Source organism: Halichondria panicea, chromosome 4 (assembly GCF_963675165.1).
Source record: "Halichondria panicea chromosome 4, odHalPani1.1, whole genome shotgun sequence".
NCBI classification, from domain to species: Eukaryota; Metazoa; Porifera; class Demospongiae; order Suberitida; family Halichondriidae; genus Halichondria; species Halichondria panicea.
In genome coordinates, this window is record NC_087380.1 from 6690990 (window position 1) to 6705602 (window position 14613).

General features: G+C 39.9%; 2 protein-coding genes across 4 annotated transcripts; both read left to right on the forward strand.

Annotated features, from left to right (window-relative positions):
• The first annotated feature begins 92 nt into the window (after window positions 1-92).
• On the forward strand, window positions 93-2606 carry LOC135335289 (uncharacterized). The gene is made up of 2 exons (XM_064530738.1): window positions 93-259; window positions 476-2606. Exon 2 carries the CDS (start codon window positions 501-503, stop codon window positions 2541-2543), a length of 2043 nt encoding a protein of 680 aa, XP_064386808.1. The 5' UTR covers window positions 93-259; window positions 476-500; the 3' UTR covers window positions 2544-2606.
• A 403-nt stretch (window positions 2607-3009) lies between these two features.
• LOC135335291 (uncharacterized) lies at window positions 3010-11441 on the forward strand. 3 transcript variants are annotated; one of them, XM_064530742.1, is made up of 3 exons: window positions 3010-4653; window positions 5448-6388; window positions 6599-11441. In XM_064530742.1, exon 3 carries the CDS (start codon window positions 7166-7168, stop codon window positions 8444-8446), a length of 1281 nt encoding a protein of 426 aa, XP_064386812.1. In that variant the 5' UTR covers window positions 3010-4653; window positions 5448-6388; window positions 6599-7165; the 3' UTR covers window positions 8447-11441. The 3 variants fall into 3 exon arrangements, 2 of the variants coding, with proteins under 2 accessions (XP_064386812.1, XP_064386811.1); XR_010394477.1 differs by lacking the exon at window positions 3010-4653 and having other exon boundaries at window positions 5337-6388; window positions 6599-9625; window positions 9836-11441; XM_064530741.1 differs by lacking the exon at window positions 3010-4653 and having other exon boundaries at window positions 5337-6388.
• Window positions 11442-14613: the final 3172 nt, after the last annotated feature.

Here is a 14613-nt window from a genome sequence, read left to right on the forward strand (position 1 = left end):
TTGTCAAGGGGCGATCCTGATCACTAATTCAGTATAATTATGTCATGTCAGATAATAATTACATTACAGATAATTACATTAGACTATAGTCTCACGTGTGTGTATAGAAGTGTGTTTATAATGAAACTGAAATGCTTTGTATCCTTTGTTATGACTTTTGCTTCCATATTTGGGCATGTTACGCCTGTGTTGTTGTAAGTAGTTTAGCTTCTATAGCCACCAGCTTTGCATTACTGAATCAAAGCTGTAATAGTTGAAGGTGAGCTAAAACCGGTTGCAATGCATTTATAGTAAATGTTCTGTCAGAGCTTACTCACGTGTTGTGCATTTTTAGTCTGTAATAATCACAAATGAATCAGTTTGTCGTTCTGTCTATACGTGGCTTGGTTACTTTGTCTTTGTTTGTGTAAATGTGTGGTCTTTGATTGGTGGTCAATAATAATATTCTTATGCTCCTAACCCTCTGTAATTCTAGGCATACCAAAACATCTTGGATAATAATGGCTACCTGTCCCTTCTCAGCAAAGTCCCTGGAGGAGCTCTGTTTCACTCACGTAGTCATGACACTGGAGCAATACTCGACTGACTCTCTGTCACTACTGCCTAAAGGTTTCAGATTACAGCTACTCCACATGATACCAATTATTGACGTTTGTCGACTGGAAGATACTGCATTCACCTCGGGCATTGATATTAAGTCTGTTTGGACAGCTCTTGACAACGAGTACATAGATAAATATTGTTACGGTTCATGTTTGGACAGGAGAGAATCAATTTTAATGAGACTTTCCGTTGCCATTATTAAAGGGGAGCGGCCATATGGATATTATCAGGTTCTGAGTCGAGAAGATAGGCGTACACCGTGGATTGGTAGCAAAATGAATGAAAATCGTCCTGTTAACGAGCATAAAATAGACTTTGTTAATTTTTTGGTGGCAGCAAAACATGAAATTCCTGCTGAGATACAGTGGAACCCCTCTATAACGGACACATTTGGGGAAGAACGTTTTGGCCAGTATATTGATATGAAGTGCTGTGTGCATCCACCCCTGCTGTCTCTCAACGATTTTTACCTGTGGAGAGCCGACGAAGAGGCTGAACGTCATAGAAGTCTGTATGGACCAGTTGATTCCACAATGACCCGCCACGAAGTGACTTTGGTCAAAGGCCCAGTACCTCCTGGTAAGGCTTACCATGAAGCTTGTCGGGCTAAACAACTTGTCCCACCTCGATACACAAAGTTCTTCTCTGAAGGAAGTTCCTACTTACCAGATTCTACTGCACTGAAGCTGATTGCTGAAAAATGTCACTTTCAGCCAAAAGATGTGATTGTACATGTACCAACTTTCAGTACATTTGTTCTCAACATGGAGCAAGAATTAGGCAGTGTCGATTGTTTGGGAGATTGCTTCAAAGGTGTTGAGTCTCTTACCATTCAAGGTGAGACGGAACCATGCCAAATGGCAACCATTATTAGTGAAGCTACATGTGGAAAACGTAAGAACATTGCTCGCTGTGCTCTTGGCTTGATGCTTTTGACACCCAATCCCAAACTGATGAGCCTCACAATTAAACTTAGTACCACTGATAATGTGATACATTCGATTACACCAGCTCTGAATGCTTATGGTGGCTTAAAGGAACTCACTCTTCAAGCTTATGGTGATGTTTCTCCGGATTTTCAGAATCTAATTTCAATAACTGAACACCAACCTTTACTTCACACTGTGTCGATATTGACCGCTAAAGACATTCATATCTACAACTCGTTTCATAGGGTTACTCATACTCCAAAGTTATCTGAGGTACATTTCATTTCTTGGCTTCAAACATGTTTCAAGAAGCCGTTGTTGCAAAACCTAAAGCTCACGCTTGACTCGGTATCTTTAAAGTTTCTTATCCAAGTCATTACTGATTTTCTCTCGACACCATGCTCACACGAACAAACTCTCACCATCCGATGTGATCTCAAAGAACTCCCAACCAAAGCAGTCAAGTTGCCTCCCAAACCGCCCCCCAAACCTCCTCGTGTTATAAAATCAGGGCCGCCTCTCCAGCCCAAAGGTCCTACATTGCGGACACCACCACCGCCACCCAAACCAATTCATTCGAGTGAACACAGTGACGTTCCCACCACGCCCATTCATCAGTTTGACAATGCTTGCACTATGAAGTATAAATGTTTGACCTTTGATTCCTGTAACCCTTTGTTTGTGAAAGCTTTCATGGAACTTGCCCCTTTGAAGCTCAAAAATATGTCAATTCTTAAAAACAACGTTAACATGTTCTCCACTGAATTTCTCTCTCAATTGGCCCAACACCCGCTCATTGAAATGGAATCACTAGAAGTGGAGCTTTACACGAAGGACATGCCTAATTTTGACTCCATACTACAAAAGAAATTGTTGAAATTTGTAACCGTTACGTGTTCTGACAGTTATTTCAACAAGTTTTCTGACATCTCTTTACGCCGAGGTTTTGAGATTAAGACAATAGTCAAGACTCCCATGGACAGTGTGGTGTTCACTCTCTCTAGAAATTGATTTGTATGTAGGAAAGTTATTGTGTATACCCTTAGTTATATAGATATTGTGTTGATCCATTCACTTAATTATTGCCCAGCACGAGTGCAGCATGCCATATAATAATATTATTGCACTGGAGCAATAATTATAATGCCCGAGGGCCACAGGCCCCGAGGGAATTATATCATCTAGTACAATATATGGCATGTTGCACGAGGGCGCCTGCAATAACTGCCCAATAACGTTAAATGTTTCTGATTGGTCAATTTTTTTCCCTATAAATAAAAGACATGTGTTTTGAGTGGAATTTTAGTGAATTCAATAGTTTGTTGAGTTTCATATAGTAAATTCTTAGGTTGTTGTTCCCACAACTAATGGAAAGGTAGACGTAGCCTAAGGGACCAATTAATGAGTTATTGGCTGGGCTGGTGGGGCATCTCTCAAAATCTACTGCATTTACACTACAGTGCAAGTTATAGTTATTGACTGGTTGACTAGTAATTATGGCTTATAAACAACCAATGCCGAGGGCGCAGCCCGAGGCTGAGGTTGTTTATAAACCATAATTACTAGGCAACCAGTCAACAACTGATTTATTTACTGCAAAAACAGCAAAACAGTCATTTGAACATCAGTGGAGACAGTCAAACTTGCTCTCACAGCCTCAGAATTATGCAGTTAGAACAGTTACAGGCATAGAACTAGCAGTACTACTGTGGAGCTACATGAGCTAGCTAGGTTCAGCTAGCTGGAAGCCATGCATAAACTTTGACCAGACCCGCCCACCACTAAATGCAGCTGCGAGGTTTGTACATGTAGCTAGCTACCTGTACTGTACTGTAGCTCTGAACTAGTCTGTTATTGTCAACAACACCACAGTCTACTTGTAATCCTCTACTTCTGAGCCACAGCCTTGACTACTGAGAAAGCACAGAGCAAGAATTTGACCACAGGCTTCAGCTAGTTCAGTTCAATACTGTCAAGCTTACACAACATTTTTGAATTTTATTGTGTGCAATGTACCAAATTTTGTCAAGATGCATCATATCAATTCAAATCTGCTGAGGAAGTAGATTATAAGAATAGTGCCTGGGGGAAGTAATTATATAATATAATTACTGGACATCACCTAGGATACGGACTGAATCAGTAAATAAGTGCATTTAGTTACTAGTAGCCCAGAATCCAGCAATCTGATTGGTCAGTACAGGGTTTATATTTCCCATATTAACCTGTAAATTCTCATATAAACCTGTAATTTTCATGTTCACAACAACCATTCATTATTAATTTTTGTGTTTTTCAAACATGTTTTTTGTATATTGTATTATAAAAAACAATGAGAAGTAACTGTTTTGTTTTGGTAATGACAAAAAATTATAATGTTCAGTCGCTGTTAATACGTTGGTTGTTGGATGTAGGCATATAGAGAGATTGATGGTATACGTTGCAGGCACTAAAGTTAAAGTTTGGAGGCATAAATTGACAGCAGTTGGTTTGTGAGTTTTGTTGCACTGCCATCTGTGAGTGATCAGTGTGTGCCAGTATGTTAATTGGCTTTACGTTGAGGATGTCTGAAACTGACTTCTTTTGACACTCAGAAGTTCTCTTGTAGCTGCGAACTCCTTCCAAGCTTCGGTGTCCAGTTGTTTCCATTATTATTTGTTCGTCCACTCCAGCGTTGTAGAGTCTAGTAGCAGCAGTTGCACGGAGTATGTATTAAAGGTTCAGCCTTCTTTTGTGACCCTAGTCCAGCTCTCTGCAAGCGCTTCATTTCGGAGTCTAGGCACACTCGAAAGTCAGCAAAACAAGCATCCTTGAACAGGTCAATCCCGGGATTTCCATTCTAATTATTCACCTTATGCAGATATCACTATCCAAACTGTACACTGCACCTGCCGTGATAAGAGGCCTGCAGACACTTTGCTTCATTCGCTTTGAGTTAGGTAGAGAAGATTGTGCAGGTTCTGTTGGCTTGTCCAGCTCCTCCTCCTTTCTTTGTTCGAGTAGCCAGCTCCGCCTCCACATTTAGAGGGCGGGGTCTATGGGCTCGGTCATTATTATGCCAAGTACTTCTTCAGAAAAGAGCTTGTCTAGGCCTAGGTCTTCGTCAGCGTCCATTCTTTCGGTTAGTTTTTGAAATGAACCTAGCAACTAAACTCGTTAGATACTGTTTAGTCGGTATCTATGGGAATTATAAGCCCGCAGGCACTCGTAGTACCCTCGCTTCGCTCGGGATACTACAGCAGGCCTTTGGGCTTATATTGTTATAATTCCCATAGATACCTCCTAAACAGTATCTAACTATTATTTATACCCCGTTGCTACGTTGTTGCCAAGTGCAATATGAAGCATATTGCACTGCTGAAAGTCCATATTGCACTGACCGCAAACTCATATTGCACTGACCGCAAAACGCCCCTCTGGCAATTAGACAGACAATTAAATTAAAATTAAATTAATACGCATGAGAAATAACAAGTATCAAAGTATGTCCAGCCATGCAGGAATGAATGTTCAGCACTGCTGGAGTTTCTTCTTGCAACCGTGCAGGTTTTAAAATTGTCCAAGATTTATTTTGTGGAAGATTCTGTGTTCCTAGATCGACCTAGTCCTCGACATCGTGATGCATGTCAATTCTGCTTCACCGTAGCACTAGAAGTGGCTCTTTTTGCTGGGGGCATGAGCTGTTTTGCAGCAGTGTAGAAGCGAGCTTTCTTGGCTTGGTTACGAGGCCGAGCGTAGACCAGCAGCTAGTATTCACTGAGTGGTGGGGTGGGGCTGTTTCTTTGCAGCAGTAAGTGGGGCGGGGCTATTTTGCAGCACCAGAAGTGGGGTGGGGCTGTTTTGCAGATTTCAGTTAAAACTCCAACAATTTTGTGTCAAGCCATTCGTCGGTCATGCCAATCTTACACGCTGCAGATACTGGCGTCTAGAAGAGAGAAGAGATGGAGCTGTGTCTAGAGTTGTCTCTGTCTTTTTTTGTGCAGTTTATATTGTGTTACTAGGACAGTGTTATGTTGCTATGCCCTAGGGATATAAACTAGTTATAACACGTGCACTCGGGCTGCATGGCATATATTGCACTCAGCCCTCGGGGCTGGCGCCCTCGTGCTTCAGTGCAATATATTCCATACATCCCTTGTGCCCGTGTTATAACTATAACATAATCCTGGTGCAATATATGGTTGCTATGGTAGTGATACAACATGTCATATACAGACCACTGGATTGTTTTCACTTCACTGGGAAACAAGAGCTGTTAATTCTTGTCTTTATTTTCTCCTTTTATTGTTCCTGCATGTTATTTACATCTGTATTATTGTGGAGAAAAAGACAAGAGACAAGAGACAAGAGACATAATGCCTGCTCATTTACACAGTAGAACATGCAATACTCTCAAATTATTGTGTTTTCCTGCTTTTGTATAAGCAAGAAGGCCAAAGAATTCTTGATATAAAAGATGTTGTGTCTGTTAGTATCAAGTATAAGTATGAGCATTGCATGTTATCAAGCTAGGGGCTACCTTTTAAAGAAAGTTCTGTTTGTAAATGTTCATGCATGCTAAGCCGGCTTGCAAGTTTGTGTGTGTCTGAAAGGGATCATGCACTAATTCAGTATTCGTCATGTCAACTATTTTCAAATAATAATTACATTACAGATGATTACATTAGTTGCACTAGACTATTGTCTCACGTGTGCGTATAGAAGTGTGTTTATAATGAAAATGAATGCCTTTGTTATGACTTTTTCTTCCATATTAGGGCATGTTACATGTGTTTTATGTGTGTGTTACGTGTGTGTTGTCAGTAGTTTAGCTTCTATTGCCACCAGCTTCGCAGTACTCTGATCAAAGGTGTAAGGTGAGCTAAAACATGCAGTTGCAATGCGAGTAAATGTATACTGTCAGAGCTTACTCACATGTTGTGCATTTTTATTCTGTAATGATCACGAATGAATCAGTTTTGGAGTCTGTTGTATACATGTTCTGTCTGGGTATTTGGTTACTCCGTTTTTGGTTGTGTAAATTTGTGGCCTTATATTCTTATGCTCCTAACCCTCTGTAATTCTAGGCATACCAAAACATCTTAACAATGGCTACCGTCCTCTCAATGAAGCCGCTGGAGGAGCTCTGTCTCACTTACGTAGCAATGACACTGGAGCAATACTCGGCTGACTCTCTGTCACTACTGCCTAAAGGTTTCAGATTACAGCTACTCCACATGATACCAATTATTGACATTTGTCGACTGGAAGATACTGCATTCACCTCGGGCATTGATATTAAGTCTGTTTGGACAGCTCTTGACAAAGAATACATAGATACAGATTGTTACGGTTCATGTTTGGACAGGAGAGAATCAATTTTAATGAGACTTTCTGTTGCCATTATTAAAGGGGAGCGGCCATATGGATATTATCAGGTTCTGAGTCGAAAGAATACGCGTACACCATGGATTGGTAGCAATATAAATGAAGATCGTCCTGTTAGCGAGCATGAAGTGGACTTTGTTAATTATTTGGTAGCAGTAAAACGCCAAATTCCAGTGGAAACTGCTGAGGTGAAAACAGATTAGATCGAGGACAAAAAGGATGATTATCATAGAGCTAGACGTCAGTATGGACCAGTTGATGCTACAATGACCCGCCACGAAGTGACTTTGGTCAAGGGATCAGTACCTCCTGGTAAGGCTTACCATGAAGCCTGTTGGGCTAAACAGCTTGTCCCACCTCGATACACAAAGTTCTTCTCTGAAGGAAGCTCCTACTTACCAGACTCTACTGCACTGAAGCTGATTGCTGAAAAATGTCACTTTCAGCCAAAAGATGTGATTGTACATGTACCAACTTTCAGTACATTCGTTCTCAACATGGAGCAAGAATTAGGCAGTGTCGATTGTTTGGGAGATTGCTTCAAAGATGTTGAGTCTCTAACCATTCAAGGTGAGACGGAACAATGCCAGATGGCAACCATTATTCGGGAAGCTAAATGTGAAAAACGTAGTGACATTGCTTGCTGTGCTCTTGGCTTGATACTGTTGACACCCAATCCCAAACTGACAAGCCTCACGATTAAGCTTAGTACCACTGATAATGTGATACATTCGATTACACCAGCTCTGAATGCTTATGGTGGCTTAAAGGAACTCACTCTTCAAGCTTATGGTGATGTTTCTCTAGATTTTCAGAATTTAATTTCGATAACTGAACACCAACCTTTACTTCACACTGTGTCGATATTGACCGCTAAACAAACTCATACCTACAACACGTTTCATAGGGTTACTCATTATCTAAAGTTATCTGAGGTGTATTTCATTTCTTGGCTTCAAACATGTTTCAAGAAACCGTTGTTGCAAAACCTAAAGCTCACATTAAATTTTGAGTCGTTATCTTCGAAGTTTATCTTCCAAGTCGTTACTGATTTTCTCTCAACACCATGCTCACACGAACAAACTCTCACCATCCGATGTGATCTCGAAGAACTCCTAACCCACCAGCTATCAATTGCAAGTTGCCTCCCAAACCTCCTCGTGTTGTCAAATCAGAGCTGCCTTTTTCCGCCCAAATGTCCTAAATTGACGCCACCACCGCTACCACCCAAACCGATCCATTCGAGTAAACCCAGAGACATTTCCACCATGCCCATTCATCAGTTTGACGATGCTTGCACTATAAAGTATAAATGTTTGACCTTTGATTCTTGTAAAATTGACCCTTTGTTTGTGAAAGCCTTCGTGGAACTGGCCCCTTTGAAGCTCAAAAATATGTCAATTCTTAAAGACATATTTTGTAAACACTCCACTGAATTGCTTTCACAGCTTTCCCAACACCCGCTCATTGAAATGGAGTCACTAGAAGGGAGCTGGAAAAGATTGATGCATCTAATTTTGACTCCTTACTGCAAAAGAAAGAGTTGAAATATGTGATCGTTACGTGTTCTGTCAGTTGTTTTACCAAGCTCTCTGGCATCTCTTTATGCCGAGGTTTCAAGATTAAAACGATAGTCGAGACTCCCAGGTACAAAGTCATGTTCACTCTTTCTAGAAATTGATTTTAGTCGAATATTATTGTAACTTTAGACTCAGTTTTCATTTGATCTATTCACATGCACTCTTACTCAAATAATCACACAGCTTTATATAGTTACATATTTTCTTTTATCAGTCCTGCTTATCTGTACTTTGTGCTCATAATTGTAACCTCGTATGTGCATTATTATGTGGGTGGGAAGCACGTGAAAAAAATATTACCATCATTATTTGGTATTTCCTGTGTCAGCTCTCTAGGGTCAACTTCAACAAGTGGAGTCTGTTATATCATAGGTCACAGTCTGGTGTGACGATTTCAGTAACTGACAATATTTGATAATGGAGCATCATTATATGTAGGAAGTGTAACAACCTTTAGCCTCATTAGTGGTCAATGATGTACTATCTTGTGCTGTGTATGATTACATCCTGGCTTGGTGCTTATGCCCTTATTTGGTGTTGTCTTAATCATTGTATAAATAAAATTGTTCTGTTTATAAAATATAGTCTGTGCTTATGATTTGTGTTCAGAGTTCTATATTCGTGTTGAATCAATATACTCAAGATATCACAATAGGCATGTTGTTATGCAACTGTTAATTTTCGTGGTAATTAAGTAAGTCAGTTTTGCGTGCATTAGTGTTTATAGGACACACACTATCGAGCTAGGGGGTGTGTTCTAGACAGCTGGTGCGGTGTATAATTTTGTGTGGGGTGGGGTTGGAGGCATTTTAGGGGTTTGTGTATATAATTACAGTGTAGAATGCAGGTAAAGTACGTAATAATTATAGAAGTCTCAACAATGGCTACCATCCTCAACTATAATTATTTTCAAATAATTATAGTTGCACTATAGACTAGTCAAAAGATCAAAAATTCCTTGGACCATAGTTTTAGTCTCACGTGTGTGTATAAAAGTGTTTATAATGAAACTGAAATGCTTTGTATATCCTTTGTTATGACTTTTTGCTTCCATATTTGGGCATGTTACGCCTGTGTTGTTGTAAGTAGTTTAGCTTCTATAGCCACCAGCTTTGCATTACTGAATCAAAGCTGTAATAGTTGAAGGTGAGCTAAAACTGATTGCAATGCATTTATAGTAAATGTATACTGTCAGAGCTTACTCGCGTGTTGTGCATTTTTAGTCTGTAATGATCACATGAATCAGTTTCGGAGTCTGTTGTATACATGTTCTCTTTGGGTATTTGGTTACTCTGTTTTTGGTTGTGTAAATTTGTGGTCTTATATTCTTATGCTCCTAACCCTCTGTAATTCTAGGCACACCAAAACATCTTAACAATGGCTACCGTCCTCTCAATGAAGTCCCTGGAGGAGCTCTGTTTCACTCACGTAGCAATGACACTGGAGCAATCAATACTCGACTGACTCTCTGTCACTACTGCCTAAAGGTTTCAGAGTACAGCTACTCCACAAGATACCAATTATTGACGTTTGTCGACTGGAAGATACCGAATTGACTACTGCCCTTTGCAGCTCACTAGGAAGTTTAGGGAAAATAGTAAATTGCAAAAAACCACTTGAGATAAGTGTAACAGTTTACATAAGTAAACCACAATACTATAGAGCCCTCTAACCCTTTCCTTGCCATTCGTGAAATCTGGAACAGGAGCGTCTTTAGGTCGATCAATTAGTGTGGATCCGGCCTCACCACGCCTCCATGTCATTCTATTAGTCTAGATCCGGCTAGCAATTCTAGCTGGGACTCCCAGTTCTAGCTCGTTTTGTTTAGCGTGTCAGAGACTGGGAGAAGATGATTGGCACTCCTTGGCTCCTTTGGATGTACAGCTGTCCAGATCCCTAGAACATACCCTCCATTCTGACGAGTTATCAGTGCATAGGGTGCTTACTAGATTCTTGCCAGCCAGTACAGTTCAAGCTACACACAGCACCGCTCAACTATTCTCTACCCCATTATCTAGCTAAATCTGGTCCAACTACATGTAGACAGCAGACACAGCTAGTTAATTCAGTAAAGCCAGGGGTAGCCCTACTTCTACGGTTGTTCAGTACCCACGGTAACAATTCCTCGATCTGGGCTGGGCTAACTAGTTGAGCCACGCCTCCCAATTCTCAAGGCTAGGTACATCCGACTAGAAAAACATTTGCAATGTGAAAAATTGCTAGGATTGGCCAGGGGAACCACAAAAAAGCGTGGGAACAAGAAATCAGACGAGAGCATAACTCCAATCCGTTACAACGTCAATCACATGTATACTGGTAGTTTTCCCATGTTTTCCCAGCCAATATGCCACGCAATTTTTACTGGTGGAGTGATGACCAATCCCTATATATATTTATTATACATCCATTTTAGAATGTGGGGCACATAATCATGATGATTTGTGATGAATTGATGTTCCTAATACATGCAGTGTTGAGCACAGGTACACACAGTCCATCCATGCGTAGTAACATGCACGGACCGTACTGGTGACTGCATGGAATGATGTGGTGGATGGAAGCTGATAGGTGGATCTGGAACACAGTCTATTATTTAATATACTATGTATTGTACATGTTCATGACGTTGTAACGGATTGGAGTTATGCTCTCGTCTGATTTCTTGTTCCCACGCTTTTTTGTGGTTCCCCTGGCCAATCCTAGCAATTTTTCACATTGCAAATGTTTTTCTAGTCGGATTCCCTTTCTTTTTCAGTACAGTTTACGTATCATGACATGCATAAAGTGGAACGTCAAGAGGCAGTACAAGAAGAGAAGACAGGACTAATCAGATATCTTCTGGAATATCTCTGGACTAATAATTATAGTATAATGAGTAATAATTTATTGCTTGATAATTATGTTGAATTTGCGAATCAGTATTAAATGACAGCCATTTTAAGAGCATGATATCTAGCCAGTGCATATAGCATGCCTGTCAGAGAAAGGGAGCTAGAGCTGAACAGTGTGAAGAAAAGGAACACCTCAGGCTCTGGAAAAGCACTGCTGCACTGATTTTAGGCGCACGGTTTATTAGCCACGCCTATCTATTATTATTGGCCACAACGCAATTGCTGAGTCATTAAAGATGGCGGAATTGTCTAGGTAAGAGAAATAGAGACTGAGAGGTCATTTGCCTCGTGGAAGCAATCGCAAATCTGAAGAAGCGCTTTGTAATCCAGGTTGTAGTCGTTTGGAAACCCTGTGCAGAATGTCCTGGAGATGGCTGTACTTGGAGTAAATGCTGGGCAAGAAACTTACTTACTTACTCACTTACTTACTTACTTACTTAGTCAGTCAGACAAAGAGCGGTGAAACGTCGAAATAGTGCAATTTTTAAAATGAAAATATTCATTCATTAAAATGTTTATGGATTATGAAATGAGAGATACAAAGAGAGAAAAGGCTAAATAAACTATCTGTTCAGCCAGTTTCTTGATGTGGCCTTTCCCTGCAGAGATAGAACAGTTTGAACATGAGTCAAAATAATTGAAATATTGCTAAACACGGGCAAACCCACTGCCAATCCTATGTAAAACCTACTGGTTTTACTAATGTCTCTGTCTAGCTGCTTCTTCAGCTTCTTGCTCAGTTTTGTGGCTTAGAGAAAGGCCAGCTACTCAGGGGGAAGAGTCGAGATGAAAGTCTGGCAGCCAGGTGACGTCCAAACGGTCAGTTATTCTTTCCACCAACTTTTTAATCTAGTCTAGTCCTGCTTGCACTGCTACTACTACTGCTACTCTTCCTACTACTACTATACTACTGCTACTCTTCCTAGCTAGTCAAAGGTTTCTTTTTTATTTTTTTTATTTTATAACTACATATGCACAAAGAGACATCAAAGCTTACATCAAAGGACACAGATTTTTAGCCTACTTGACTGATAAGGCCGTTACCTAGACTACAGTTTGTTTGTCAGGGAGGAGCTCACATACAACTTCATCTAATTCATCATAACGATTCGTTACCGTTGTTGTAATTTCTACAACAGATTGCCAAGGAAAGAGGGGACCAAGTTTAAATTTTGGAATAGACCAGATCTTTATGTTTTGTTGTTGTAGTTTTTCACGCTATTATTTTGTTGTAGCTCACGTAAGCTTACGTGAAGTTTTGGCAAATAGTATTACTGTAAAATGCAAAAAACCCCTGTGTAACAGTTTACAGCTAAACCACAACTTGGCCAAATCTCTATCTATAAGTACTAAGTTTGGGCTGTAGGAGTAGCTTGATTACGACATAACTGCCTGTTTGTCTAGCTATTTTTTGTTGACTGAGAAACAGCCTGCTGCTGAACCAGTCTCCAATTCTCTGCCACAATGACATAGTACGTCACTTAACTGCTCTTGATAAGGATTAGTTTTTCATGATTACCCAACTATAGTAGTTTATGCTGAAAACTGTACTAAGGTATATACTATAATCCACATAAAGATCTGAATCTTCTGTTCCAAAATTTATACTTTGTCCCTTGTTCTATAGTATTGTGGTTAACTTGTGTAAACTGTTACACTTATCTCAAGTGGTTTTTTGCAATTTACTATTTGCTCCAAACTTCCAAGTGAGCTTCAAAGGGCAGTACATATTCTACTACCGTTTTGAGACATCACAAGCTGCTAACCATAGCCCCGTTTACACGACACCTAATCCGGGTCGAATCTGGATTGAATCCGGGTCAGATTTTTCTGAGTAGTGGGCATAGTAAAATGACCACTAATTTCATTTGCGCAAACATTGGACTGATAGGAAGCTACAGGCTTACTCTAGAAACACCCACGAACATGTACAACACCTCAGAATTAGCCCTTTGCGCTTACAGCTAAACCGCTTCTGACACAATCTGAACCACCTCCAAAGGTGGGTTGGCTAATCCGGATTAGAACCCGGATAAGGGCTGTTTACACGAATGTGGTTAAGTTTAATCCAGATTCCAACCCGGATTAAAGGCCTCGTGTAAACGGGGCTCATGACACTCTAATTAACCACGTAAAAGTGGGCGTACAATAACTGTACGCCCACTCTTAATTAAGCTTGTGGTTGATTAAAGCGGCATTGGTTTGTGGTTTGCAGCTGCTGATGTCATCAAAACAGTAAATTATGTAGCTTTTCAGTGTTATCTCATCTCAGCAATGGAATAAGCATATAGGATTTTCTTGGTATCAACATGTAGTCCATTTATCTGTTAACTTACTATAGAAATTTGAAAGCTAAGCTATTAATTTTTCAGAAGTTATTACTCTAACCAAAAGTGTACCTAAAAACCAGTAAATCATGAATTATTATAGACACTGTGAACATATGTAAGACCCATAAAGGGATGGTCAGGATACCTAAACCATTGAACAATTATGTGATGCAGTCTAGGACTTTAGCTGTACAAGATTACTGTTTTATTACTCTAACCGATTACCCACTATATATAACAATTTGCTGTTGTTCTATTAATCACCACAAACCCACCACCTTATGTTTCCTTGGAAACATTTTGAGTATGTTGTAGCTTGGTCATTCACCTCCACATTGGTATCAACACCATTTCTTAGAATTGTTCCAATCGAAAGATATTTACATTTAAGTACAGCTACTCACAAATTTGTGGTAATTATACTCTCTACATATAAGCTGTATATTATGTATTCATGAATATAAAGGTGAAACCTGCAAAGTTGTGCAATAAGTTGCTGAGGGAAATTAAGCTTATTTATAGGCTCTGTGCGTGGAAACCGACACTAATGCAGGCACATGTGATCACTATAAATGTTAGCATGTTTGTGTTATCTTTATAACTTCTCCAGGCCTGTAATCTGAAATCTGAAAAGCACCGAAGCTGAATTAAACTATTTCAACAATTAATGGGTACGTTCTTTCTATAGTTGCTTATATAATAAGCATAGTTCGTGGCTTACATGTATATAGCTACATTTGTAAGTTGTGTATACATAACTGTATGCATGCATGGCTGCATGTGTCTCTGCACATGTTGATCCTAATTCCATGTATATAATATAGCTACTGGATTCGGAATCAAAACCAAGTATAGTGTACCATGTGCAAACAAGATATCTCTTGATCTGAATTGCTGGGATAATTGGAAAGCA

What these genes read in the sequence shown, in the direction of transcription:
- LOC135335289 (XM_064530738.1), top strand. Translation starts at nt 501, where the DNA reads ATGGCTACCTGTCCCTTCTCAGCAAAGTCCCTGGAGGAGCTCTGTTTC.
- LOC135335291 (XM_064530742.1), top strand. Translation starts at nt 7,166, where the DNA reads ATGACCCGCCACGAAGTGACTTTGGTCAAGGGATCAGTACCTCCTGGT.